The sequence below is a fragment of the Pongo pygmaeus genome, chromosome 11 (genome assembly GCF_028885625.2).
Source record: "Pongo pygmaeus isolate AG05252 chromosome 11, NHGRI_mPonPyg2-v2.0_pri, whole genome shotgun sequence".
NCBI classification, from domain to species: domain Eukaryota; kingdom Metazoa; phylum Chordata; class Mammalia; order Primates; family Hominidae; genus Pongo; species Pongo pygmaeus.
The window spans coordinates 127448182-127474440 of NC_072384.2; the positions used below are offsets into that span (position 1 = coordinate 127448182).

At 38.8% G+C, this 26259-nt stretch overlaps 1 protein-coding gene across 9 annotated transcripts in view; it reads left to right on the forward strand.

Moving 5' to 3' along the window:
* The window catches only part of RHBDD1 (rhomboid domain containing 1), a 164414-nt gene that overhangs the window by 6037 nt on the left and 132118 nt on the right, over nt 1-26259 (forward strand). For 6 of the 9 annotated variants that reach the window (XM_054479322.2, XM_054479318.2, XM_063648023.1 and 3 more), the window contains exon 2: nt 25159-25682. In XM_054479322.2, coding sequence (XP_054335297.1) covers nt 25250-25682 — 433 coding nt within the window. In that variant the 5' untranslated portion in view covers nt 25159-25249. Of the gene's footprint in view, nt 1-24347; nt 24685-25158; nt 25683-26259 lie in introns of those variants that run through there. The other 3 variants (XM_054479317.2, XM_054479319.2, XM_054479321.2) reach the window with 3 other exon arrangements.

The window sequence follows — 26259 nt, forward strand, 5'->3', positions numbered from 1 at the left end:
TGTGGCTGCATAATATTTCATATGTACCGCATCTTCTTTTTCCATCTATCATTGATGGGCGTTTAGGTCAATTCCATGTTTTTGCTATTGTAAATAGTGCCACATTGAACATATGCATGCATGTATCTTTATAATAGAATGATTTCTATTCCTTTGGGTATATACCCAGTAATGGGAATGCTGGGTCAAATGGTATTTCTACCTCTAGGTCTTTGAGGAATCGCCAGTCTGTCTTACACAGTGGTTGAACTAACTTACACTTCCACCAACAGTGTAGTAGCATTCCATTTTCCCTGCAACCTCGCCAGCATCTGTTGTTTTTTGACTTTTTAATAATAGCCATTCTGACTGGCATGAGATAGTATCTCATTGTGGTTTTGATTTGCATTTCTCTAATGATCAGTGATGTTGAGCTTTTTTTCATGTGTTTCATGGCTGCCTCTATGTTTTCTTTTGAGAAGTGTCTGTTGATGTCTTTTGCCCACTTTTTAATGGGGTTGTTTTTTTCTCCTAAATTTAAGTTCTTTGTAGACTGTGGATATTAAACCTTTGTCAGATGGATAGACTGTAAAAATTTTCTCCCATCCTGTAGGTTGTCTGTTCACTCTAATGATAGTCTCTTTTGCTGTGCAGAAGCTCTTTAGTTTAATCGGGTCCCATTTGTCAATTTTTGCTTTTGTTGCAATTGCTTTTGGTGTTTTCATCATGAAATCTTTGCCCGTACCTATGTCCTGAATGGTATTGCCTAGATTTTCTTCTAGGGTTTTTATAGTTTTGGGTTTGACATTTAAGTCTTTAATTCATTGTGAGTTAATTTTTGTATGTAATATAAGGGGTCTAGTTTCAGTTTTCTGCATATGGCTACCCATTTCTCCCAGCACCATTTATTAAATAGGGAATCCTTTCTCTGTTTCTTGATTTGGCCAGGTTTGTCAAAGATCAAATTGTTGTAGTTGTGTGGTCTCGTTTCTGAGTTCTCTATTTTGTTCCATCTGTCTGTGTATCTGTTCTTGTACCAGTACCATGCTGTTTTTGTTACTGTAGACTTTTAGTATAGTTTGAAGTCTGGTAGTGTGATGCCTCCACCTTTGTTCTTTTTGCTTAGAATTGTCTTGGCTACTTGGGCTCTTTTTGATTCCATAAAATAGTTTTATCTAAATCTGCGAACAATGTCAATGAAAGTTTAATGGGAATAGCATTAAATCTATCAATTACTTCGGGCAGTATGTCCATTTTCATGATATTTATTCTTTCTGTTCATGAGCATGGAATGTTTTTCCATTTGTTTGTGTCCTCTCTAATTTCTTTGAACAGTGGTTTGTAGTTCTCCTTGAAGAGGTCTTTCACTTCCCTTGTTGGCTGTATTCCTAGGTATTTTGTTCTTTTTGTAGCAATTGTGAATGGGAGTTCATTTATGATTTGGCTCTCTGCTTGCCTGGTGTTGGTGTATAGGAATGCTAGCAATTTTTGCACATTGATTTTGTATCCTGAGACTTTGCTGAAGTTTCTTATCAGCTTAAGAAGTTTTTGGGCTGACACAATGGGGTTTTCTAGATATAGGGTCATGTCATCTGCAAAGAAAGATAATTTCACTTCCTCTCTTCCTATTTGAATACCCTTTATTTCTTTCTCTTGTCTGATTGCACTGGCCAGAACTTCCAATACTGTGTTGAATAGGAGTGGTGGGAGAGGGCGTCCTTATCTTGTGCTGGTTTTTAAGGGGAATGCTTCTAGCTTTTGCCCATTCAATATGATATTGGCTGTGGGTTTGTCATATATAACTCTTATTATTTTGAGGTAAGTGCCTTTAATCCCTAATTTATTGAGAGTTTTTAACATGAAGGGATGTTGAATTTTATCGAAGGCCTTTTCTGCATCAATTGAGATAATCATGTGGTTTTTGTCTTTAGTTCTGTTTATGTGATGAATCACATTTATTGATTTGTATATGTTGAACCAACCTGGCACCCCGGGATGAAGCCAACTTGATCGTGGTAGATAAGTTTTTTGATGTGCTGGTGGATGCAGTTTGCTAGTATTTTGTTGAGGATTTTTGCCTTGATGTTCGTCAAGGATATTGGCCTGAAGTTTTCTTTTTGTTGTTGTATCTCTTGCCAGGTTTTGGTATCAGCGTAATGCTGGCTTCATAGAAGGAGTTGGGGAGGAGTCATTCCTTTTCAATTGTTTGGAATAGTTTCAGCAGGAATGATACCTGCTCTTCTTTGTAGCCTGATAGAATTCAGCTGGGAATCCATCTGGTCCTGGACTTTTTTTGGTTGTTAGGCTATTTGTTACTGTCTCAATTTCAGAACTCATTTATTAGTCTATTCAGGGATTCAGTTTCTTCCAGGTTCAGTCTTGGGAGGGTGTATGAGTCCAGGAATTTAGCCATTTCTTCTAGATTTTCTGGTTTATGTGCATAAAGATCAGCAGCTAAGTGAGCTCTTGAGGTTTGGGGAGACTTGGTAGATCTGGAAAACTCTTCAAATTAATGCTCTGAGAACCAGCTCCAAAAGTTGTTGGTCACAGTTTCTCAGCACAACTTTTAAATTCCAGGGAAATAGTTATTATTCCAACTTTGGTCACTGTCACCTTGGATCAGTATTGGAAATGGCACCCTTGATTGATAGCTGCCCCCCCAACCCCCCCGCCAAAGACCACATCCAATGGGAGTGGGACACAGATTCCTGTAACTGAAAGAATAAAGTATTGACGCTATGCAGGCAAAAAGCCCTAAGCTGTTCCCTATCACTTAATAATTTGTGGACATCCCATGTGGTTTGTGGTAATATAACATATATTTGAAGCATGGCATGCTTTTCCCCCTTTTCACTAGTTGTTGTGCAGGGAAGACTTGAGTTACATAAATAATTCACAAACACTTCTTACACAGATTAATTTAAATGGGAGCAGGGAATGGTGGTAGCTTTCATTTTCTCATTGACTTTAGGTAGACAAAGAAATCTGGTGCAGAGTGAACCTGAAAATGGAACTACTTAAATCTTGTTGAAGCAGCGATCATGGGACGCTGGCATTGCTGTTCCCTGTGTGCCTCCTGGTTTAAAAACCTAGGTCTGAAGGGCTGTCAGTTGGAGAACTTTAATGAGCCCTCATTACACTAAACCTTGTGGTCTATGAGAGAAGAAGCTGGCTTATGATTGATACTGGAAATCATAAATGGTGATGGGTCAGAATTGGAGTTGGCACTAATTCACCTAGCAGTGGAGCAAAATTTAAGATTATATACAAAATCTGGTAATTTCATTGTTTTAGCCATCATTTTTTATGTATAAATATAGTCTAATCATTTTCGTTTATACTATATAACACTTTTAAAAGGTGGAGAAAGAATTTTGCCAGCTGATGCTGACATTTTTTTTTCTTCCTAAAATGGAGGCTCATTAAATTCTCAAATCATCAGATAATCTTGACAGAGATCCTGGTTTGAGATTTTACATAAAGTTTATTTTAATGAAAAACATAATTTCTGCTTTCAGGTTTCTTTATATTTCTTATACTTTTTAAAAAATGTATGTGTAATTTAATCACATTATGCAGTTTTAAAATATAGGGTCCCAGAAAGTCATGGAAAATGCTAGTTACTATGTTATCACAAAAACATTTTAAAACTATTTTAAGTCTTATTTGTCACAATTTGTGATTTTGTGTAATAAATACATATATATAAGTATAAAATCCCATTTAATCCTTGTGAAACCAAATGAGCCTATGTTATCTTCTTTTACAAGTGAAACTCTGAAGGTTAACTTTCCTAAGAGCATGTGGCTGGTGTATCGTAGAGCCAAGGACCATGCCCTTAACTGCTGTCCTATACTGCATATGTTAATATTGCCACCCTTGTATATAATTTTGGCAAAAAGCACTGGGACATTTCTTTTCCTAAAGCCCATCTCTTTACTTTCAGTTCCCTGACAACTTCTTTATATTCTGAAACTGTTAAAATGTGTTGTATTATCCATCATCTTGTGCTTCTGTTGCTGTGAATGTGGCAACAGCTCCTGTATTGCAGCAGTGTGCACTGTGAAGCCGTTTGTTCTTTATGTCTTAGAGCAGCCTGACAGCCTTTCGTGTTGAATTCAGCAAGATTGCTTTTCATTTAACAAAGCTGAATGTTGCTTTCTAGGTGAAAAATAATTAAATGCTTTTAAAGATATATTTGATTAACAGGAAGCTGATCTGTGTAAATTAATTATAACCATAATGATGTCATAGCCTTGTCTTTTGTTATTAACCAGGTAATTGACCAGAAGTTTAGAAGCCTATTGTAACTGACAGTTAGTAGTTTGACCTTGTGTGCTGTCTGGAAGTGAAACATGCACAATGAATGTAAATGCAGTTTGTTCATTGAGCTGCATGTGCTGTCAGAACATCTGATCTTGGGTTCTTGTTTTTATTTTTCCATTACTTCTTTGTTGAAATTGGTGGTCAGGGTTATATACTCACAGTGAATATTATACTTATTTATCTTACTAAAAGCATCTGGCCAAACGCAGTGTTGCTTGTGTCCTTGAATAACTATAATCAGACTTGAAACCTTGGCACATTTGAGACATGCAGTCAAGTAAACAAATGCCAAAATTAAATGAATCTCATTTTTAAAGTTTGTATGAAGGATAGTAAAACAACTTTTGATAGAGAAATCAGAAAAGGGAAAATAGGGGCATATTTGATAGAGAATTTATCCCCTCTAATTCTGATTTGTCTGAGAAAATTAAAAGCGTGTGGTATTTTGAATATTTGAGTAATGAAAACTTCTAACTTTTGTAGGTTTGATTAAAGAATGGAAGTGTAGGCCGGGTACAATGTCTCATGCCTGTAATCCCAGCACTTTGGGAGGCTGAGGCGGGTGGATCCCCTCAGGTCAGGAGTTAAAGACCAGCCTGGCCAACATGGTGAAACCTTGTCTCTACTAAAACTGCAAAAATTAACCAGGCATGGTGGCGGGTGCCTGTAGTCCCAGCTACTCAGGAGGCTGAGGCAGGAGAATTGCTTGAACCCGAGAGGTGGAGGTTGCAGTGAGCTGAAATCGTGCCATTGCACTCCAGCCTGGGCAACAAGATTGAAATGCCATCTCAAAAAAAAAAAAAAAAAAAAAAAATGGAAGTGTAAGAGTAAAACATGGAGAACATGGAGTAGAAGTGGGATAATAATGAATGACAATCAGCCATTATTAAATGGTTAAAAAATATGTAAGTACTATATATGTAAGTAAATGTGGCATTTTACCTTCAAAAGTCCTGACCTTTGCTTGTGGAAGTAGTTGTCAGAATTGCAGCTTATGAATTTTTATCAAGTGGTGGAAGGAGGGTTTTGTCAAGTAGTGAGTGGAAAGTTGTTAACTGCACATGTAGATAGGTATAGCTCATAATGTACTCTGTGAACTGGGGTAACTGATAGATGTTTGAAATGTATAAAATTGTTCGTTTTGTGAATTTCTATGCAGTTTGCCTCAGCAGGGTGCAGTTTTCTGCATGCATCAAAAGTGAAATTTGCACTTCTGCTCAAATTATTCCCTAATATACAAGTTGCATTCGAGCAAGCAAATTTTTTCATTTCAAAACAAGCATTATAGTAGAGCAGAATGGAGCATACTAGTTACTTCTACTTCCCTAAACATTATCGTATTTTATGTCTCTATGGTAACAGCACATGCATGCTATTTTCTTTCTTTAAAATACCTTTCTTTCATCCACTTTTTATCTTTCAAAGCCTGGCTGGGGTGAAGAAACTTCCCTAAGGTCTTCTCTGAATTACATTGACTTAACATTTTCAATATTGACATATATTTTTACATTATTTGCCCATTTCCAAAAAGTATCTGCTTTAGATGACATAAGACACAAGCTTGTAGTAAAGAAAGAAAACAGCAAACCCAAATGGTTGAGTGGCTCTCAGCAGAGGAAAGCATATTCATTTATTAGGCAAACTTAAGCTTTTTCTAGCTCTGATGAGATTTTGCATGAGAAACATTGTCTGAATGGTGCTTCACAACAATATGAAGATGATTCTTTGGGTGAGACCTATGTCAGGGCCTCTAATGTTAGATTATATCTGCAAACGTCATTCTACAAAGGCAAAATGACGTGAACTGACCATGCAGCTTTCAGTGATCTGGCAAAACACAGGGATAGTGATCCTTTATACTAGAAATTCTTAAAAGGTAGAAAAGCAGTTTTCGCCTCTCTGTGAATTCTCTCTCAGAGTAAACCTTGCTTTGCAGGATAGGGCTTGGGGGTGAAGGAAAGCCAAGCATGGAATGCCTTGCAACTTCCCAATCCCCTAAAGTCCTCCCAACCAGAATCCTAGCCAGCCCGATGCCTGGCCCTGGTAGGAGAAAGTTGGAGAAGGTATGGGTGCTTTTGTTCCTCAGCTTCTCTATATAGAATACATTCTAAGATGAGAAAAATATAAATTTGAATTCTTGTTACTTTTTTAAAAAAACTTGATTTTTAAAACGGATTTTTTTTTTTTTAAGCTGTGACTGTGATAACAATTACCAAAAGAAGTTGGGTATTTGAACATTACTTGGTAATATTCTGTATAGTATTCTATGCTATATAGATCTACAAATTGACTTGTCCTCAAGAAAACAGTTATAATTCCCCCCACCCCACAACAGTCCCCAGAGTGTGATGTTCCCCTTCCTGTGTCCATGTGTTCTCATTGTTCAATTCCCACCTATGAGTGAGAATATGCGGTGTTTGGTTTTTTGTTCTTGCGATAGTTTACTGAGAATGATGATTTCCAATTTCATCCATGTCCCTACAAAGGACATGAACTCATCATTTTTTATGGCTGCATAGTATTCCATGGTGCATATGTGCCACATTTTCTTAATCCAGTCTATCATTGCTGGACATTTGGGTTGATTCTAAGTCTTTGCTATTGTGAATAGTGCCACAATAAACATACGTGTGCATGTGTCTTTATAGCAGCATGATTTATAGTCCTTTGGGTATATACCCAGTAATGGGATGGCTGGGTCAAATGGTATTTCTAGTTCTAGATCCCTGAGGAATCGCCACACTGACTTCCACAATGGTTGAACTAGTTTACAGTCCCACCAACAGTGTAAAAGTGTTCCTATTTCTCCACATCCTCTCCAGCATCTGTTGTTTCCTGACTTTTTAATGATTGCCATTCTAACTGGTGTGAGATGGCATCTCATTGTGGTTTTGATTTGCATTTCTCTGATGGCCAGTGATGATGAGCATTTTTTCATGTGTGTTTTGGCTGCATAAATGTCTTCTTTTGAGAAGTGTCTGTTCATGTCCTTCGCCCACTTTTTGATGGGGTTGTTTGTTTTTTTCTTGTAAATTTGTTGGAGTTCATTGTAGATTCTGGATATTAGCCCTTTGTCAGATGAGTAGGTTGCAAAAATTTTCTCCCATTTTGTAGGTTGCCTGTTCACTCTGATGGTAGTTTCTTTTGCTGTGCAGAAGCTCTTTAGTTTAATTAGATCCCATTTGTCAATTTTGGCTTTTGTTGCCATTGCTTTTGGTGTTTTAGACATGAAGTCCTTGCCCATGCCTATGTCCCGAATGGTAATGCCTAGGTTTTCTTCTAGGGTTTTTATGGTTTTAGGTCTAATGTTTAAGTCTTTAATCCATCTTGAATTAATTTTTGTATAAGGTGTAAGGAAGGGATCCAGTTTCAGCTTTCTACATATGGCTAGCCAGTTTTCTGGCGGGGGGGGGGGGGGGGGGGAGGGATAGCTTTAGGAGATATACCTAATGCTAAATGATGAGTTAATGGGTGCAGCACACCAGCATGGCACACGTATACATATGTAACTACCCTGCACATTGTGCACATGTACCCTAAAACTTAAAGTATAATAATAATAATAATAATAAAAAACAGATGCTGGTGAGGTTGCAGAGAAATAGGAACTCTTTTACAGTATTGGTGGGAATGTAAATTAGTAAATTAGTTCAACCATTGTGGAAGACAGTGTGGCTATTTCTCAAAGAGCTAGAACCAGAAATACCATTTGGCCCAGCAATCCCATTACTGGGTATACACCCAAAGGAATATAAATCATTCTATTACAAAGATACATAAATAAGTTCATTGCAGCACTATTCACAATAGCAAGGACATGGAATCAACCCAAATGCCCATCAGTGATAGACTGGATAAAGAACATGCGGTACATATACACCATGGAATATTATGCAGCCATAAAAAGAATGAGATCATGTCCTTTGCAGGGACATGGATGAAGCTAGAAGCCACTGTCGTCAGCAAACTAACACAGGAACACAAAACCAAACACTGCATGTTCTCGCTTATAAGTGGGAGCTGAACGATGGGATCACATGGACATGGGGAGGGGAACAACACAAACTGGGGCCTGTCGGGGATTGGGGTTAGGGGAGGGAGAGTATTAGAAAGGATGGCTAATGCGTGCTGGGCTTAATACCTAGGGATGGGTGGATAGGTGCAGTAAATCACTATGGCACATGTTTGCCTATGTAACAAACCTGCACATTCTGCACATGTACCCCAGAACTAAAAATTTAAAACCAAGAAAAATTTACTATTATTCAGACATAGGGTGTTCTCACTGCCACCAGCATGTATAAAATAAACTAATAACCATCAAAGGGAAAAAGAAATACAGTATATTAAATGTACAGAAGGTGGGAATGTAGCAATTTGACTTGTCCTCCTGGCTCTGCAGCTAACTGGCTATGTAACCTTGAGAAATCTTTGGGCTTCAGTTTCTCATCTGTAAAATAAAGTGAAAAACCACTAAAAAAAAAAAAAAAGAAAACAGTTACAATTGATGTAGAATATAAGTTTTACATAGTGAGATTTTCTATATTTGAAATGTTTTAAAAATGCATGAATATTTTAACATGTGTAATGGAAGTCACCAGGTACCTTTCTTGGGAAAGACTATTCCTTATGCCAAGATGATGTCCTCACTAATTTTTTAGTAGTCAGAGTGTTGTATCTTACTAGTAGACAGTTGGGGGTGACTTCTGGTCTCAGCTGTGACACATAAAGATACTGGAAGTCATTGTCACAATGAGAAAAAAGCTGGACAAACTGAAAATCAAATACTTTTCTTAGGTCCCTCAGATAATTGAGGTCACAAGTCAAATTACCACTCTGAAATCTGAAACGCTCATGTAAAGAATCAGCCAAGATCAACTTACCGGAAGCCACTAAAGGCAGTAACCAGTAGGGACTCTTAAATGGTAATTTTGGTGAGTTGCTGGACTCTGAGTGTAGACTAGCTTGAGAATTAAGAACTCTTTTCTGCAGACAAACCAGACCACAATTTCATTTTAAGGACAGAGCCTTGGGAGCTAGATTATTTTGATTAAAATCCCTGCTCATCTTTAAAATGGTTAATAATAATACCTACTTTATAAAGTTTAGAGGATTGAATAGGGTAATCATGTAAAGTTTGAGAGCAGCTCTACTACAGATTAACTAGTAGTGTGGTTGTATGTCACTTTGGCTGGTGGTTTGACTTTTTGTGTTTTAGAATAACTATCAAACAGTAGCAAAATGGGATTTCTTTTTCAGTCATTAAAAAATAGCTGTGATTTATTGAGTATGCCTGGCATTATTCTAAGAATCTCAATGTTTTAGATCATTTAGTTTGTATAAGAACTTTAGGATCAGATTTAGCTATTATTATTACTCCATCTTACATGGTGGGAAACTGAGACTTAGATTAAGTGATGTGGGCAAGGCCACATAGCTCTTAATGCTAAAGCCGGTCAGTAGGACCAATTTAGATTCCAGATTGTATGCTCTTAAACTCCAAGGTATAAGGAAAAAACACTATTTGGAAGAGATGATGAAGATTCCCTGGTGACATCCTGCTGGTACTGGTGGAGCGAGCATATGTGCAGGAAGCATTTGGGAGGTCAGTGAGCACTGGCATGGGCAGGGAGCCTGTCGGGGGGAGTCAGGTCGGGAGCTGGCTTTGAGGATTGGGAAGGAATTGAATGGGTTGGTGGAGGCAGGTGTGTGTCTCAGGCTAAGTTGTGATGGTAGCATTGCCCTCAGGCTCCGCCTACATCCCCTTGCCCTTAAGGGGCATTCCAGCAGGCTTCTAGCCTCCAGACCCTGCATTTCTTCGATCAAGTGCTTTCTCTGGCCCTGGATGTCCTCTTTGCCTTCTATGGTAACGCAGCAATGACAGAGAGTCAAGGCAGACTCCCTTGCCCTGTGGGCATAACACTGAGTCATATCTATATCTATATCTATATCATCTATATCTATATCTATATCTATATCTATATCTATATCTGTATCTATATCTATATCTATTCTAGCTTTCAGAGTTCCCCAGTGAGATTAAGCTCCAGTCATTCACAGTGATAGCTCTTTTGAGAATATGTATATTTTCTATCTCTCTCTCTACATATATATGTGTAGATATTTATTTATTTTTTACATCTTGCCATTCCTGTCTTGCTTCCCTACTCCCCAGTCAGTGTGTTGGTCACCTCCCAAATAAGTGACTTCCACAGGGACCCTTGTCTTACATTCTGCTTTTTGGGGAAGCCCAGACTAAAACAGTAATGCACAATAATAATATCAGCAATGAAGAGCTGCATTTGTTAAGGGCGTGCTAACTGAATGTCTACTGGCCTGTTTTACAGATTGGGAAACAGACGGGGGTTGATGAGATAATTTGCTCAAGGTAACACAATGAATAGACTGGCCAAGTGGCCTTGAGTCAAGAGTGGGTTATGCTAGTCAGCCATCTTAACCACCTCTTGGCACTGAGCAAACACCTAAAGACAAACATGATCTGATTGGGAAACCAGTCGTAGGAGAGTAATAGAAAATAAGGTTAAATACTCAGTGTTTTAAGTTTAATTTCTGCGGTTTCAGAGAGGTCTTTTAGCAAGGGTCCTCTATCCTGCCATTACAACAATGCACAAAGGGTTTCATTTTATTTTTTTCATTCTTTTAAAACTGTTTGGGTTGGATTTATGGCATCCGAATGACCCCAGTTAATCTGGAGTTTTGAACTTGTTTTTCCCAGTTAGGAAAGTATAGAGAGGAGCAAAACCTAGCTGCCCTTCTAAGATGGTGCCATCCTGGTCTCAAATGTGGACATGCAGGATTCTAGGTGGTGTCTATAGGGAAGATGACCGTACACTATCCCCCTTTCCAGAAATTCTAATCCATAGGAAATCTAAGACAGAGTGATTTTTAAGAGGCTCTGTGCACATGTATGATTTTCTGAGGTCCTATGTAGATTCCACTAAGATTGTGTGAAATCCACCCAGCAAATGGGCAACAGTAAATGAATAAAAGTGTTTGTATGCATGAAAGGACTCCTATTTGCTACAGAATCTTCTGTGAGACTTCTTTGGTGACCACGAGAAAAGGAAAGCTGGGGTAATTCTGTACAACTCTATTACATATGTTTTTCTAAATCTACATCCTTAGTCACCCTAGGGGGTTGAAGCATTGCCTCCTCTCTGATTATGTTCAGGAAATAAAGCAACTTAACTCCTTTGAAACAAGGAACAGTAAGTGTGCCCTATGCCTTTCTTTTTCTTTTTCTCTGAGCCTAATAACTCTGCCTCACCTGTGGAAGATGGTCAGTGTGTTATTTGTTTTAGGTCCCATTGATGACCTTGTTAACATTTAGCCTCTTCCAGGAAGGAAGAAGCTAAACTTTTTTCCATCAAGGAGAAGTGATAAATTCCTCTCCATTTCTCTCTGTGTGTTTCCATGTCTCTTTCTCCATCTATTGTCTCTGCATTTGGGGTATGTGTGGGTTCCAAACATACCCCCCAAATGCAGAGACAATAGATGGAGAAAGATTTTCAGTCTTAAGACTAGAATTAGACTTCCTGAGCTCCATGTGCAGCAGAGCAACTTGATGATCCAACTGAGCCTAAAGAAACCAGTTGTTCAGGAGGTTGATGACCTTGGATATCCAGGACTACAAATCTAGGAGCCCAAATTAGGATGGGCAGAACAAGGACAACTGGCAAAAGTAGAGGTGGAAGCCTCACCTCTCTGGGAAATAGTCCCTCCAGTTATTTTTTATCATCTTTGCTTTTTTTTAACCTCAAGTTTCCAAATTGCCTGGGGATCCCCTGCACCTTGCTCACCACTACCAAGGCCTCATCTTTTCCTCTCACTTTGGCAAAAGTCTCTAGTCCCTTGGAATGAATGAATTGTGAATCTTATACCTTCACTCTGTGTAATTTAGTTAAACTGACACATGAGCCTTTTTGTTGTTGTTGCTATTGTTGTTGAAAGTAGTTTAGAGCATTTCCTAAATCTGCAGTTCCCTTCCTCAGCCTTTTTCCTTTACCTGAAACCAATGCTCATGTAGTTCCTTTGGATTTTTTACCCTCAACAGCCAGTTGTCAGTGTAGTAAAGCTTGGTGTTTGTTGTGGTGGTGTTGGTGGCTTTTTGTTGGCTTGTTTTACCTTTTAGTTCTTCAGCCATTCTATCCTCCTCCTCAGTGGCAAGGCCAGCACGGTTGCTGAAGTCTTCAGTTTAGCCATGTGTACTTTCTACCCTGCCATATTTCCTCTTCAGTGAAATTGATCTCGCCTTTCCATAAACACTCTGAATCAATCTTACTGCTTCTTGAATTTTGTTGAATCCATAGGATAGAACTGATGATCAAGTCCTGACTTGACAGTTTCTTTTGGTGATTCTATTTATTGCCTTGGACCTGCATTTCTGTGGCTTAGAATAGATGATAGAGTATCATTTGAAATCACTTTCCCATAGTTAATTTAAACTTCCGTTTTTATAGCTGCCACCTTTGTTTTGCCACAGTAATTTTTGTGTTTACAAAAATAAATTTTATAAAAATGTCTGTGTGCAATGGCTCCAGAAATTCTGGTGACTCTAGAATACCTAAAGTGATGGTACAAGGATGTGGAGCCTTTGGCAGGTTATTAGGTCATGAGGGTGGACCCCTCATGAATTGGACTAGTGTCCTTATGAAATGGACCCCAGAGAGCTCTCTTGCTCTCTTTCTACCATGTGAGTATATAACGGAAAAGCAGCTCACAACCCATAAGAAGGCCCTCACCAGAACCCAACCATTCTTGTACCCTGATGTCACACTTGCAGCCTGCAGAACTGTGAGAAATAAATTTCTGTTGTTTGTAATCATCCTGTCTATGGTACTTAGTTATAGCAGCCTGAACTAAGACAATTGCCAGAATCAATATCTAACTCAAAATTTATCGCTCTACCTTGTCTCTTTTAGTAAGATCTTATTTTTTAAATTTAATTAATCTTATTTTATTTTTAGAGACAGGGTCTCACTCTGTTGCCCACTGTCATAGCTCACCACAGCCTCAAAGTCCTTGGCTCAAGTGATCCTCCTGCCTCAGCCTCCTAAGTACCTAGGATTATAGGTGTGTGCCACTGCACCTGGCTAATTTTTAATTTTTATTTCATTATTATTATTATTATTATTATTATTATTATTATTTGTAGAGATGAGGTCTTGCTATGTTTCCCAGGCTGGTCTTGAATTCCTGGCCTCAAGCAGTCCTCCTATGTTGGCCTTACAAAATGCTGGGATTATAGGCGAGAGCCACTGAGCCAAGCCTGCAGATTTTCTTTTCTTATTATTAAATTCTAATTAAATTTTACACTGCATATTACAGATGGAGGTTGAGCTAAAATGAAGCACTGTTTTGGTCCCTTTTAGTGCTTTTAAAACATTCAAACTTCAGCTTATCCTCCAGGAAGCATTTATGTGAAAGAAAAGTCACTGACATCTCTTCTAAAGGCTCCTGGTCTAGTGACTTAAGTTAAAAAATATTGGCCACGAAGGAGAACATTGAACTATTTCCTGGCATGCCTCTAGATCACAGCCTAGAATTTTAGAAGATTTTTATTTAACTACTTATAGCCATTTGAGGCATCTGGTACATGCTGTGGAAGTGCAGAATGTGGACCTTGGCTTTCTTGAGGCAGGCCAGGCTGCTGGGGCGGCTCACAGGCATAGGGGCCCCCACAAGGGTCACAGCTGGGAGGCAGGAAACTGCAGGGCTTCACGGCAGAGCAGCACTGTGTGGTGGGAAGAGCTGAGTTTGAGTCCTTATACTCCAGCTTCTGGGCATCATCACCTTGGTTTCTTTATCTGTGTAATAAAAAAGTGGAATTTCTGTCTGTCTTTCATGGTTTCACACCAAAACTACTGGAAGGACTTTTACTAAATTGGGCACAAGATGTAATGTGTGGAATGCATGTAAAATTTATGCATGTAAAATGCATGCACCACTTTCGTCCCCTCTTGTGGTGAGAGAGTCCATGTGACTGCCCATCTGTGGGAATGGCCTTGCTTATCAAGCACCTTAGACAGAGAAAGTGAAGGACTGAAATTTCAGCATCTCCAGAAGGTCTGAAGGGCGGAAGCTCCATGGATGTACATCTCACGTGGGCAACTCTACGGAGTGTGCTTTAGAATGGGCAGCTGGACAGTTAAGTGATTTTCTTGGCAGGTGGTGGGTAGACCTGCTAATAGATAAGGTGGAACTAATTTCGTCTGCACAGGATTGTGAGAATTAAGTGAAATGAAGCAAATTATATGTAATTACTTTTAAACTATAATTGCATAAAAGTTATTATTGGGAGGTATGTAAATATTATAAGACCTTGATTCCTGGGATGAATAGCTTGAAGTTGATCAGGTGATGTTGATAAATATTTAATATCTGCTAATACTTACATAGTACTTAGGTTTCAGGCATTATTCTAAGTGTTTTACCTATATTACTCATCAACAACTCTATGAGGTGGTCCTTATTATTACTTAGTATCTGTTTTATAAATGAGGAGACTGAGGTAGAGATTGATTAAGAACTTAACCTAAGGGCCGGGTGTGGTGGCTCACACCTGTAATCCCAGCACTTTAGGAGGCTGAGGCGGGTGGATCACCTGAGGTTAGGAGTTCAAAACCAGACTGGCCAACATGGTGAAACCCTGTCTCTACTAAAAAATACAAAAATTAGCTGGATATGCTGGGATATGCTGGCGTCCGCCTGTAATCCCAGCTACTCAGGAGGCTGAGGCAGGATAATTGCTTAAACCTGGGAGGCGGAGGTTGCAGTGAGCCAAGATCGCACCACTGCACACCAGCCTGGGTGACAGAGCAAGACTCTGTTTCAAAAAAAAAAAAAAAAAAAAGCGCTTACCTAATGTCATGTAGCTCTCAAGCAATTGAGCAGGATTTGAACTTAAGTCATTTGACTTCAGAGTCCATTCCATTAATTATGACACTATTCATCATTTTTTTAATCTACTTAAAGATATTTCTTCTGTAAAGAGTATCACTGTCTGAGACACTATGCAGTGTTTTAACCATGAATATAGAAAGCCATTGGGTGGATTGAGGTGGGGGCACAACATAGTGAAATTGGATTTTAAGCAAATTGAGTCAGGTGCTGTGTAAGTAGACTAGGGGAAGAGTGTAAGGTGATAAAGGCCTGATTTCTGTTGAGATCTTTCAGCATATAACATGTGTTCTTATTAATGGCTTATCTGTCTAGAACATTCTTCATGTGTCCATTTAGTGGTCTTAAATCCCAACTCCTCAGAGGTTACATATTTTGCCTATGCGTGCCTTCCACATGGGTGGCACTGATACTAAAGGCAGGCGATTATAAAGGACTTCTGGACATTATCCCACTAAGGGATCAGAAATTTTGTATTCATATTCATCTGGGGAGATGGTGTATGAAGGAAAAAAGGAAGGAGAAGCATTTATATCTTAAGAACTCTAGGTTTGAGCTCGGGTGTGGTGGCTCACACCTGTAATCTCAGTACTTTGGGAGGCCAAAGTGGGAGGATTGCTTGAAGCAAGGAGCTCAAGAGCAGCCTGGACAACACATCAAGAACCCATCTCTACAAAAAGTAAAAATAAAAAACTAGCTGGGTGTGGTGACACTTGCATGTAGTCCCAGCTCGGGAGGCTGCGGTGGGAGGACCACTTGAGCCTAGGAATTCAAGGCTGCTATGAGCTATGATTGTACCACTGCACTCCAGCCTGGCAGCAGAATGAGACCCTGTCTCTAAAAAACAACCCTCTAGGTTTGATAAATTAAAGTCGGAAAGATATAGCCAATTGTCATTAGAGAGATAGTCTAATGGTTGTGTCAAGCTGGGTGAGACAGTTTCCTAATATGATTATAACAATAAAGTGTATGAAGTTGGAGAACCGTTGTATTAAAGGTCTCAGTAGGCTTCAAAAGGAGAAAATGCTCTCAGTTCCCAATTTCTTCTGGAACACAGTCTAAGTTGTAGATATTTCTGTGAATAGATACTGGAATATAATTATTGAGAGAATGTCACAGTAGTCATAAAGATGAGATTCCCATTACCATCCTAATATAATTTGATTCCAGTTTTTATTTTTTATTCATGAAGTCAGTTTTCATTCATTCGATTGTCTTCATTTCTTTGTATCTCTGCCATTAATGTGAAGGAAGGAAACAGAGATCCCTACTCTAATCCCCTCTGATTTTATCATTAATGTAGCTCTGGAAGACATTTAATGGATTAGATAGCTGGAAAAAAATGTCATTTATGTGCAACTAGTCATCAAATAATTATGCTGTCTAACTAAGATTCCACATTATACCCCCAGGACTCCCTGTTTACTAATCATCTCAGGTAGAATATGCATTCTGGTAAATTGAACATGGTGTAATGATGTGAAGCCATACCATCTGCTATTATGTTAAATATTTAAATATTAAATTTTAAAAGCACAATTTACATCTTATTCAAACAACTATGTTTTGCATACAGCAAAGCTTTTTGAAATGCATTCATGTATTTGAAAAGAGAAAACAGATTACTTTGCGAGTATTCAGTTAATAAATTCTTGTTTTTCACTAAATGCAAATATATATTATACCATTTTCTTATTTTCAAAACTGTCTTGAAAATCTGCATTTTGTAACTGGATTCTTTTGGAACCTAAGGAAACTAAAGCTTTTAAGAAAAATAAAATTATGCCAAGAAGTTTTATTGGAAGAACAAAGAATTTTATTGTTATTATCTTGGATTAAAATGTTTTCATCCATTGGCTCTATAGTAACAGTAACAAGTGGAGCAAACAGTTTCACAGGTTTGGACTAGAGAAGCCGTGAATGAATAAGATTCCTGAGAGAGTTACAGGGGTTGGAAGAAAAGCTCCAGTTCAGTTTATTCCTGGAGAGAGATGACTATAATGAAACAAAATAAGAGAGAAAAAAAATGCATGTAGTGTTTGTGTATATTTTGACCACGTTAATGCGCTTCTGTGATGCACTAATTTGCTGTCTAGCTCTTGTAATTAAAAAAGCAGAGGAAGTTTTTATGTTTAGTATAAATAATTTGCTATTTTCATAGCATTTTTGCTTTGTTTGCAGTAATAAAACACACTAACCCTTTTTTTTTCTAAATAATTGCACAGAATTTGCAGTCAAATGTGTTGGCCTAAGCAATATTTTACCATTGAAGTACATTCTCATTCCCTTCCAACATGTTATATCACAGGGGAATGGTAGAGCTGCAGTCTTTGTGGTTTAACCAGGACAGTTTCTTTGTGGTTTCACCTTTCTTTCTGAAGATTTCTCTTGACCTGAGCTTGTTAAATAATTTTCTGCAGAAAGTGTGAGTGTGTGTGTGTGTGTGTGTGTGTGTGTGTGTTTGGGTACACATGTGCCTGTGAACATGTGTGTGTTTATATTGTATTTTAAGCAATGAAAATCTAAGCATTTTCTCAGTATCATGAGTCTTTCGGGAAATGAAAATCAGTATTACTTCACATCCACCAGGATGGCTACAGTAAAAAAAGATGGATAAATACAAGCATTGTTGAGGATGTGGTGAAACTGGAACCCTTGTACAGTGCTGAAGGGAATGTAAATGGTGTAGAAATTTGGAAAAAATTTCACAGTTACTCAGAAAGTTAAACATATAGTCATCATATGAGCCAGCAATTTCACTCTTACGTATATACCCCAGAGAACTGAAAACATGTGTTCATAAAAATTGTACATGAATGTTTATAGAAGCATTATTCATTACAGTCAAAAAGTGGAAACAAATGTCCATCAGCTGATGAATGGATGAATAAAATGTGGTATATTCATACAACAAAATACTATTTGACCATAAAAAGAAACAAAGTATCGATACTTGCTACAACATGGATGAACTATGAAATCATTATGCTAAGGGAAATAAGCCAAATACAAAAGGCCATGTATTGTGTGACTTCATGTAGATGAAATGTCCAGAATGGGCAAATTCATACGGACAGAAAGTATTAATAGATTAATTGTTGCCAGGCACTAGGTGGGAAGTGACTGACTGACTGCTAATGGGTATGGGGTCTGTCTTTGAAGTCATGAAAATTCTAGAATTAGATATGCACAACCTTGTGAATATACAAAAAAAAAAAAACTGAATTGTGCTCCTTAAGATTGAATTTTATGGTATGTGAGTTATATTTCGGCTTTTAAAGATGAATGCTAAATCCCATTTATGCCTAGTGTTCCATTATGGGAATGCTAAGCTTGTGGGCGTTATTTATATCCTACTGTTTAAGGTCATTGCCAAGGTCTGATTTTTCACACAAAAAAATTGCAAACTCCATCATAAATGGGTTAAGCATCTGGAAGGTCAGATATTAGCAAAGTGCTGAGTTTGAGTGATAAGAGGGCTCTTGCCAAATGACTTGAACAAACCTAAATTTTCCCCTATTTCTTAGAACATACACTTCAAATATTCAAAACTGTTAAATGAAACTTACCAAAGGCATGAAAGTAGTGCTAATGATATAGCATTAATATATCTCAATTATATAGTGACAGACTTTTCTTGAATCTTAAAGGGGAAAAAAACATACAATTTAAGAATATTTCAGTGAATAATTTTGGAATTTGTTATACTTTTAGTAATATGGAAGTCTCAGTCTTCAGAACAGCATTTGATTACTCCCATTAAGACTCTGTAGTTCCTGTCTTTCTTGTGAAATTAATTTGGCTGGTAGCAGACACCAAATTGGGAATAGAATTTATAACTGATATATATTCTTGCAATTTAATGGTCTCAATTCTTATTGAACATTTAAATCTGGAAATTGAGATATATACTGCCTTAGTAAATGATAATGATGAAATATTTTCTGCTTTGTAAGTAGAATTGAAAATCACTGAAATTAGTTTCTTTTCCCTTTTTACTCCTTTCTCTCCCCCTTGAGACACATTGGTTTCCCAAGTTATGAATTCAGTTTCTTTTGTTTGTTCTAGCTGCTTAGTCTTTCTTATTACATACCTGTTTAATTTTTAATTTCTCATTAAAAGTAAATATGGCTAATTTTCCTATCAATATTTCAAGAAACCTTCCATTTCTCTCTGCCACAACCTTGATATAGTACTATCTAGTCTGTATTATTACATAATTAAAATGCTATTTTTTGTCAAATAGTTCTGGCAAAGCAACTTATCAGTACATTTTAAATGGATCAGAGATTTATTTCTATAATGTTGAGATTAATGTTATAAATACTATTGTGGACCTAAAAATGCTAACTGGAATAATATGTATAGTGCTATGGGAAAAATTGTTACAATTGCAGGAAAAATACTTAAAGATGAATATGCCATAGGTATTCAGACCTTCTTAATCAGTTTCATTTATCATATAATGTAGACACATTTAAAAATACACTAATCTTCAGTCATTTGAGAAATACAGTTGGCCCTCCACATCCGTGGATTCTGTATCCATAGATTCAGCTAACTACAGATTGAAAATTTTTGGTGGGGGTGGGGTGGGAAACGGATGATTGTGTCGGTACTGAACATGTACAGACTTTTTTTTTTCTTGTCATTATTCCCTAACAATACAATAAAACAACCATTTGCATAGCATTTACATTGTATTAGATATTATAAGTTACCTAGAGATGATTTGAAGTATATGGGAGGGTGTGCATAGGTTGTATGCAAATACTGCAGTGTTTTATATAAAGGACTTGAGCATCCATCGATTTTGGTATCTGTTGGAGGTCCTGGAACCAATCTTCCATGGATACCCAGGGACGAGTGCATTTACTAAGCATGGACCATATGCCAGTCATTGTGTATTTGTGGTGATCCTATGTTGGCTCTGGGTATTGTTGGTGATCAAAACGTATAAGGTTATTCGTGCCCTTGGCCATTTATGCTATAATCCTAGAGCTACTGATTTGGGAGCACCTATGTGACTGGAGCATAGTGACCGATGCAGAGACGAGCTTGAGATTAGACCATAGTGGCAGGCAGGGAACTGGTGATATAAGCATACAGTTATGGGGAAGAGTTTGGACTTATTCTTGCTGTGATGACAAGCCATCAGAGGCTTACTACTGGGGAGTCCAGCTTCGGTTTTATGCAAGATTACTCTAAGCAGTGGTGGAAAATAGTGGGTATCAGAGGAGAAGCAGAGACTTCAGTTGGTTGGATTTTATGATAATCAGGCAAGCTATGATGGTGACCCAGACTAGAGTAGTGGCCCTAGAGCTAGAAAGAAGTAGATTGATAAAAGCTGTTTAGAACAATTAATAAAACTTGATGGATAGGATTTTGGGGTAGCAGGGTGATAAGGTTAAGGTCAAAGGACATGTCAAGGATCTTTCTATGTCTTTGGCTTGAACAACTGGATAGATGGAAATCCCATGTCTTGAGGTGGGGAGCATGAGAGGAGGAGCTGATTTGGAAGGGACGGTCCAGTGTTCAGCTTGGGGCATGTTGAGTCTGGTGGGGAGGGTGTGTTTGTAAGGTAAGGGAGCACAGGGACTGGCCTTTCTTGAACTCTGGTAACTGGCTTGTGGTCAGGGTACAAGTTAGAATACATAAACCATTTCCAAAACCCAACAGATTTTACAGGTTTTCAGTTCACAGATAAGTTGCTATAATTGATGATGCCTCTGTGGTCTTTCAGATAGCGCAGCACTCTAAAAAATTTCTATGTGTTTGATGGGCAAGACATTAACAATATTCATTTTATAGTCAGTGCTCACTTATTGTGATCTGTCTTCCTTGGTGTTCCTAGAACCGTGCCTCCCTGGCCCACAGCGTCAGGTTACAGATTTGATCTTTACATGGATCAGTTGGATTTTCTAAGTTGTCTTGTGACAGGCTGCATTCCCTCACCTTGGATGGCTGACGTGGTAACTGATTAGGAAGGAAACTGCCCTAGAGTTGTTATGAACTAGGACTGATTTGTCTTTGCTACTACTTAAGACTCAAAACGTATGTTCTACCTACACTGGGACTCTAATGGCCTTTGTTTACAAAGGTGGAGCCCAAAAGATGTGCACTTCTCACATCGGCTATGGTTATATCTCCTTTCGCATTAAGTATGCATTTATTGAGAAGCCAAGCCACACAATTTTACTTCTCTTTTGATTTCCTGTGGACAATATTTTTATTTCCTTCAACAAATAGAAGTAGGCCATTTAGAGGCTGGGAATATAAGTGTTTTGTTATTTGCTGTACCTCCAGTGCCTGGCACAGGGACTGGCATGCATATGGCACTTGATACATATTTATTAAAATACATGAGTGAAAGAAGGAATGGCTGAATCATCGTTCTGTGAGAAAGGATAATTCAGTTTTCAGAAACCAAGACATCAGACAAACTATATTTTCCTCTAAGATTATGTCCCTGAAACCTGCTGAGAAATCAAAGCTGAAAAATAGAAATTTGGGCATCATCCTGATAAAAAGAATTACAAAAATCATTAAAGTGGAAGCCCTTGAGTGTGTGCAGGAGAGAGTAGGGATAGAGGAGAAGTGAACAGCAGAGAAATGGGTTGGAAGGAGGAGTGAAGCCTCAGGAGAGCAAGGTGTCCCACAGAAGCAGGAGCAGTCAACAGTGGAGAGCTGGGAGGTGCGAAGGGGTGCAGACAGAAAGACACCTTTTCATCCGGCCAGAAGTAACTTAGGAAAGTGCAGTCAGAGCCTGGGACACAGTGTGAAGTAAGACTGGGAATTCTGTCCTTTTATCTATATTCTTAATTACTAATGATTGTAATTGAGGGGCAAGTTTTTCTTGAGCAAAGATGTAGTTAGTTTTGATTTTCTGCTACATAAAGCCCAGCATCATAAGACACTCTTGACAATGATATTGAAGGGTTTATTTTGTGATTTCTTGTAAGCTGATTATTTACTGATCAATGATCAAGGCCAGTTTTTCCATTGTTCCTATTAAAGGTAATAATGTTTGATATATATAATATACATATTTATGTGTGTGTGTGCGCGCACATGTGTGCACACATATTGATAAATTTAGGAGAATTACAAAAAAGTCACAGTAGGTAAAGAGTTGAAAATTGACTTGAGTTCTAATGTGAAAAATATAGGCCATTTATCCAAAGTTATTTGGGAGCATTTCAGTTTAAATTTCATTAAATTCTCTAGTTCATAAGAATGCTACAGAGATACAATAATAACAATATAGAAACGGGTTGTGCTAATACATGGGGTTGTGCCAATAATGTGTGCGTGCATGCACGTGTATGTATATGGCTAATTGTGTGTGTGTATGCATACACACACATATATATACACATGCATAATTTTTTTCTGAACATTGTTTTGGTGTGATGTTGATAATAAGAATCCATATGGGGGCATAGGAGTACATTTGAGTCTTTTTAGGATGTTACCATTTGCAAAGGAATTAATTCTCACATAAGTAAGTTTACTTTATAGAAATGAAAGTAGTAGCTACTGTTTATTCTGCATCTCTTTTGTTGCAAGCATGTTACAGTAATCCTGGGAAGGAGGTTTTATGATTCTTAAAGTGAAGAAACTGAGGTTCAGAAAGTTTAAATGATTTGCCCCAGGTCACAGAGCTAGAAGATAGGAGAATGCTGCCTTTTTTTTTTTACTCTAAAGCTCAAGCGTTGTCCAGTGTACATTCCAAGTTAGAATCCTTAGGGTATAAGAGTGAGTTACCTGTTTGGTTGGGGGCCAATTAATCTCCATAGAGAAAACAGAAACCATTAGATGAGAACTTTTTCAACATTTTGCCCCTAATAGCTACACCTGATTTTTCTTTTCTTTCTGTTAAGAGGAAAAGGCTCTTCCCTCCAAGCACTTGATCCTTTTTATTTATCTCTTGCATCTTTAGTCTGTGTCTCTGCCTGCATCTCTTCCCTTACCAGCTTCTTCCCATGAGCATAAAACAGTCCCTCCCTGTCTTAGTCCGTTTAGGGTTGCTATAAATACTTGAGTCTAAGTAATTTATAAAGAAAAGAGGTCTATTTAGCTCACAGTTCTACTGGCTGTAAAGTTCAAGATTGAGCATCTGGTGGGGGCCTCAGGCCACTTCCATTTGCGGTGAAAGGTGAAGGGGAGCTGGCTTGTGCAGAGATCTTGTGGTGAGAGAGGAAGTAAGGGAGTGGGGAGGTGCCAGTCTCTTTTAACAACCAGCGCTGGCAGGAACTAATAAGAGTGAGAACTCACTCACCCCCTGACCCCAGGGAGGGCATTCATCTTTTCATGAGGGATATTCCCCCATGACCTAAACACCTCCCATTAGGCTCCACTTCCAATACTGGGGATCACATTTCAACATGAGGCCGGGCGTAGTGGCTCATGCCTGTAATCCCAGCACTTTGGGAGGCTGAGGCAGACGGATCACCTGAGGTCAGGAGTTTGAGACCAGCCTGACCAACACGGTGACACCCAGTTTCTACTAAAAATAGCTGGGCATGGTGGCACATGCCTGTAATCCCAGCTACTCCGGAGGCTGAGGCATAAGAATCATTTGCACCCGGGAGGTGGAGGTTGCAGTGAGCCAAGATCATGCCATTGCACTCCAGCCTGGGCTACAGAGTGAGATTCTGGCTCTAAATAAATAAATAAATTCATTCATTCATTCATTCGACATGAGGTTTTGGAGGGACAAACACCTAAACCATAGCACTTGCCAAAGGCAATACCTTCTGTATTAGTTAGTAATTGTTGCATAACAAACCACTCCAAAACTCAGTGAAGTAAACCAAGTACCATTTATTTAGCTCACTGTTTTGTGGGTCAGCAAATTAGGCTGGGCTCAGCTAGACTCACTTGTATACCTGTGGTCAGCTAGACAGCTTCACCTCTGGAGTAGTAGCTGACCGGTGGCGAGGACCTTCAGGGTGACTGGAGTCTGTGCCTTTCTTTCATTACCCAGAAGGCTGGCCTAAAGTTGTCACATGGTTGTTTGAGAGGGTTTCAAGAGACAGAAGCCTATAAATCATCTTGAGGTATAGGCTGGGAGCTCATGTAGTATCCCTTCCTCCACATTCTGTTAGCCAAAGCATGTCACAATGCCAGCCCAGGTCCAGCGGGGTGGAGAAGCGGGCTAGTAAGCCACGGAACTTCTCATTGTCAACCCCAAATCACCTTGAAGACCGTAGTCAGATCACCACCTCAGGCTGTGTTGTGTGCCTGCGCTCTGGGTTCCCTCTCTCACTGCATTTAGAACATTATGTGGCCGCTGTTGGTTTATTTCTCGGTGGAAAGTGAGCCTCTTAAAAACAAGGACTGTGTTTCAACCCAGGATTTGGCTTGTAAAGTAGGTAACGAAAAGCTGAAGTTGTTGTGAAGGTAGAGTTCAGACCACTGATATCTGGCAGCGTGGAAATTGGGATTAAAGATAATGTACGCTTGTGTCTTAAAACTCGCTTGTTGATGTTTAAAAACTTCGGAGCAAACTCATTCTAACATATCAAAATCAAATATTTCTTTGAAAAAAATGGAGGGAGTAAAGAATCCTGGCCAGGATTCTGAGTAGAAATCATTTAATACTCGCACACTATCTTTGTAGGTTTTTCATGAGGTTACATGTTTGTTTTGGAAGTGAAGTTAATTTCGTGGTGTGTTTGTCAGAGAAAAACATACCTGTCCATTAACTGATTCATTGGGATTTGGGATAACATTTCTATTCTAGAATGTAAAATGAAGGAACGGTGTCAGTCAGCATCCTCGATATTACTCTTGAAGATGTTGAACATAAATATTTCTGTTAGAATGAGAAGTAGCATTTACCTCATGGGAGTTTGTCTTGAAGTGAATATGTCTTATATATGTACTAATTCTTAATTGATGGTTTTTCACATGCATTTTGTGTTTTAGGTTCAGCCATCTGTATATCTCCCCAGATAACCTAAAACTGACCACCTGAGCACGTTTTCCCATTGCTGAGCTGTTTCCCTGATATCTGGCCATGCAACGGAGATCAAGAGGGATAAATACTGGACTTATTCTACTCCTTTCTCAAATCTTCCATGTTGGGATCAACAATATTCCACCTGTCACCCTAGCAACTTTGGCCCTCAACATCTGGTTCTTCTTGAACCCTCAGAAGCCACTGTATAGCTCCTGCCTTAGCGTGGAGAAGTGTTACCAGCAAAGAGACTGGCAGCGTTTACTGCTCTCTCCCCTTCACCATGCTGATGATTGGCATTTGTATTTCAATATGGCATCCATGCTGTGGAAAGGAATAAATCTAGAAAGAAGACTGGGAAGTAGATGGTTTGCCTATGTTATCACCACATTTTCTGTACTTACTGGAGTGGTATACCTGCTCTTGCAATTTGCTGTTGCCGAATTTATGGATGAACCTGACTTCAAAAGGAGCTGTGCTGTAGGTTTCTCAGGTAAGGGAGACAAAATTTTGAGGTTGCATGCATAAAGGAAGCAAGGGAGGTGTGGCTGCTGTCATTTTATGAAGTGTGGGTCCCTAGTTGGTGAGAGGATCAAATTCTGAGTGGTTAAGGGCTGCTGAGGCTTTGCATCTTGAAGAGGAGGCTGGAGCATGCAGGGACTAGTTTTTGCCATTCTACATTATGCTGCATCATTCACTCTTAGTCTGCACTAGGACCTGCTGGAAGGTGGTTTTATAGAAGACATAGTATTGGCAATATGCACCAGCTCCTTATGGTAGGGTCACAGAAAGACCCACAGGTGTATTTGTAATAGGGAGTTCTCACAAAAGATGACTGTGCTTGTGAAGTAGGCTCAGTGTGCTGTCTCTGATTACCAACTTGTCTGCACCTGGTAAGACAGCACACTCATCTGCAACAAGTTACATTAGGCAGATTTAGTATTTACAGTTAGGCAGCAAGGGACAACAGGAGCCTAGGATTCATTGTGAGCCCGTCCTTCAAGGCTCAAAAAGCTGCCCAGGGCTGTTGGAGTCTTCACTGTGTGTGTTCCTTGCATGCAAATAAGGAA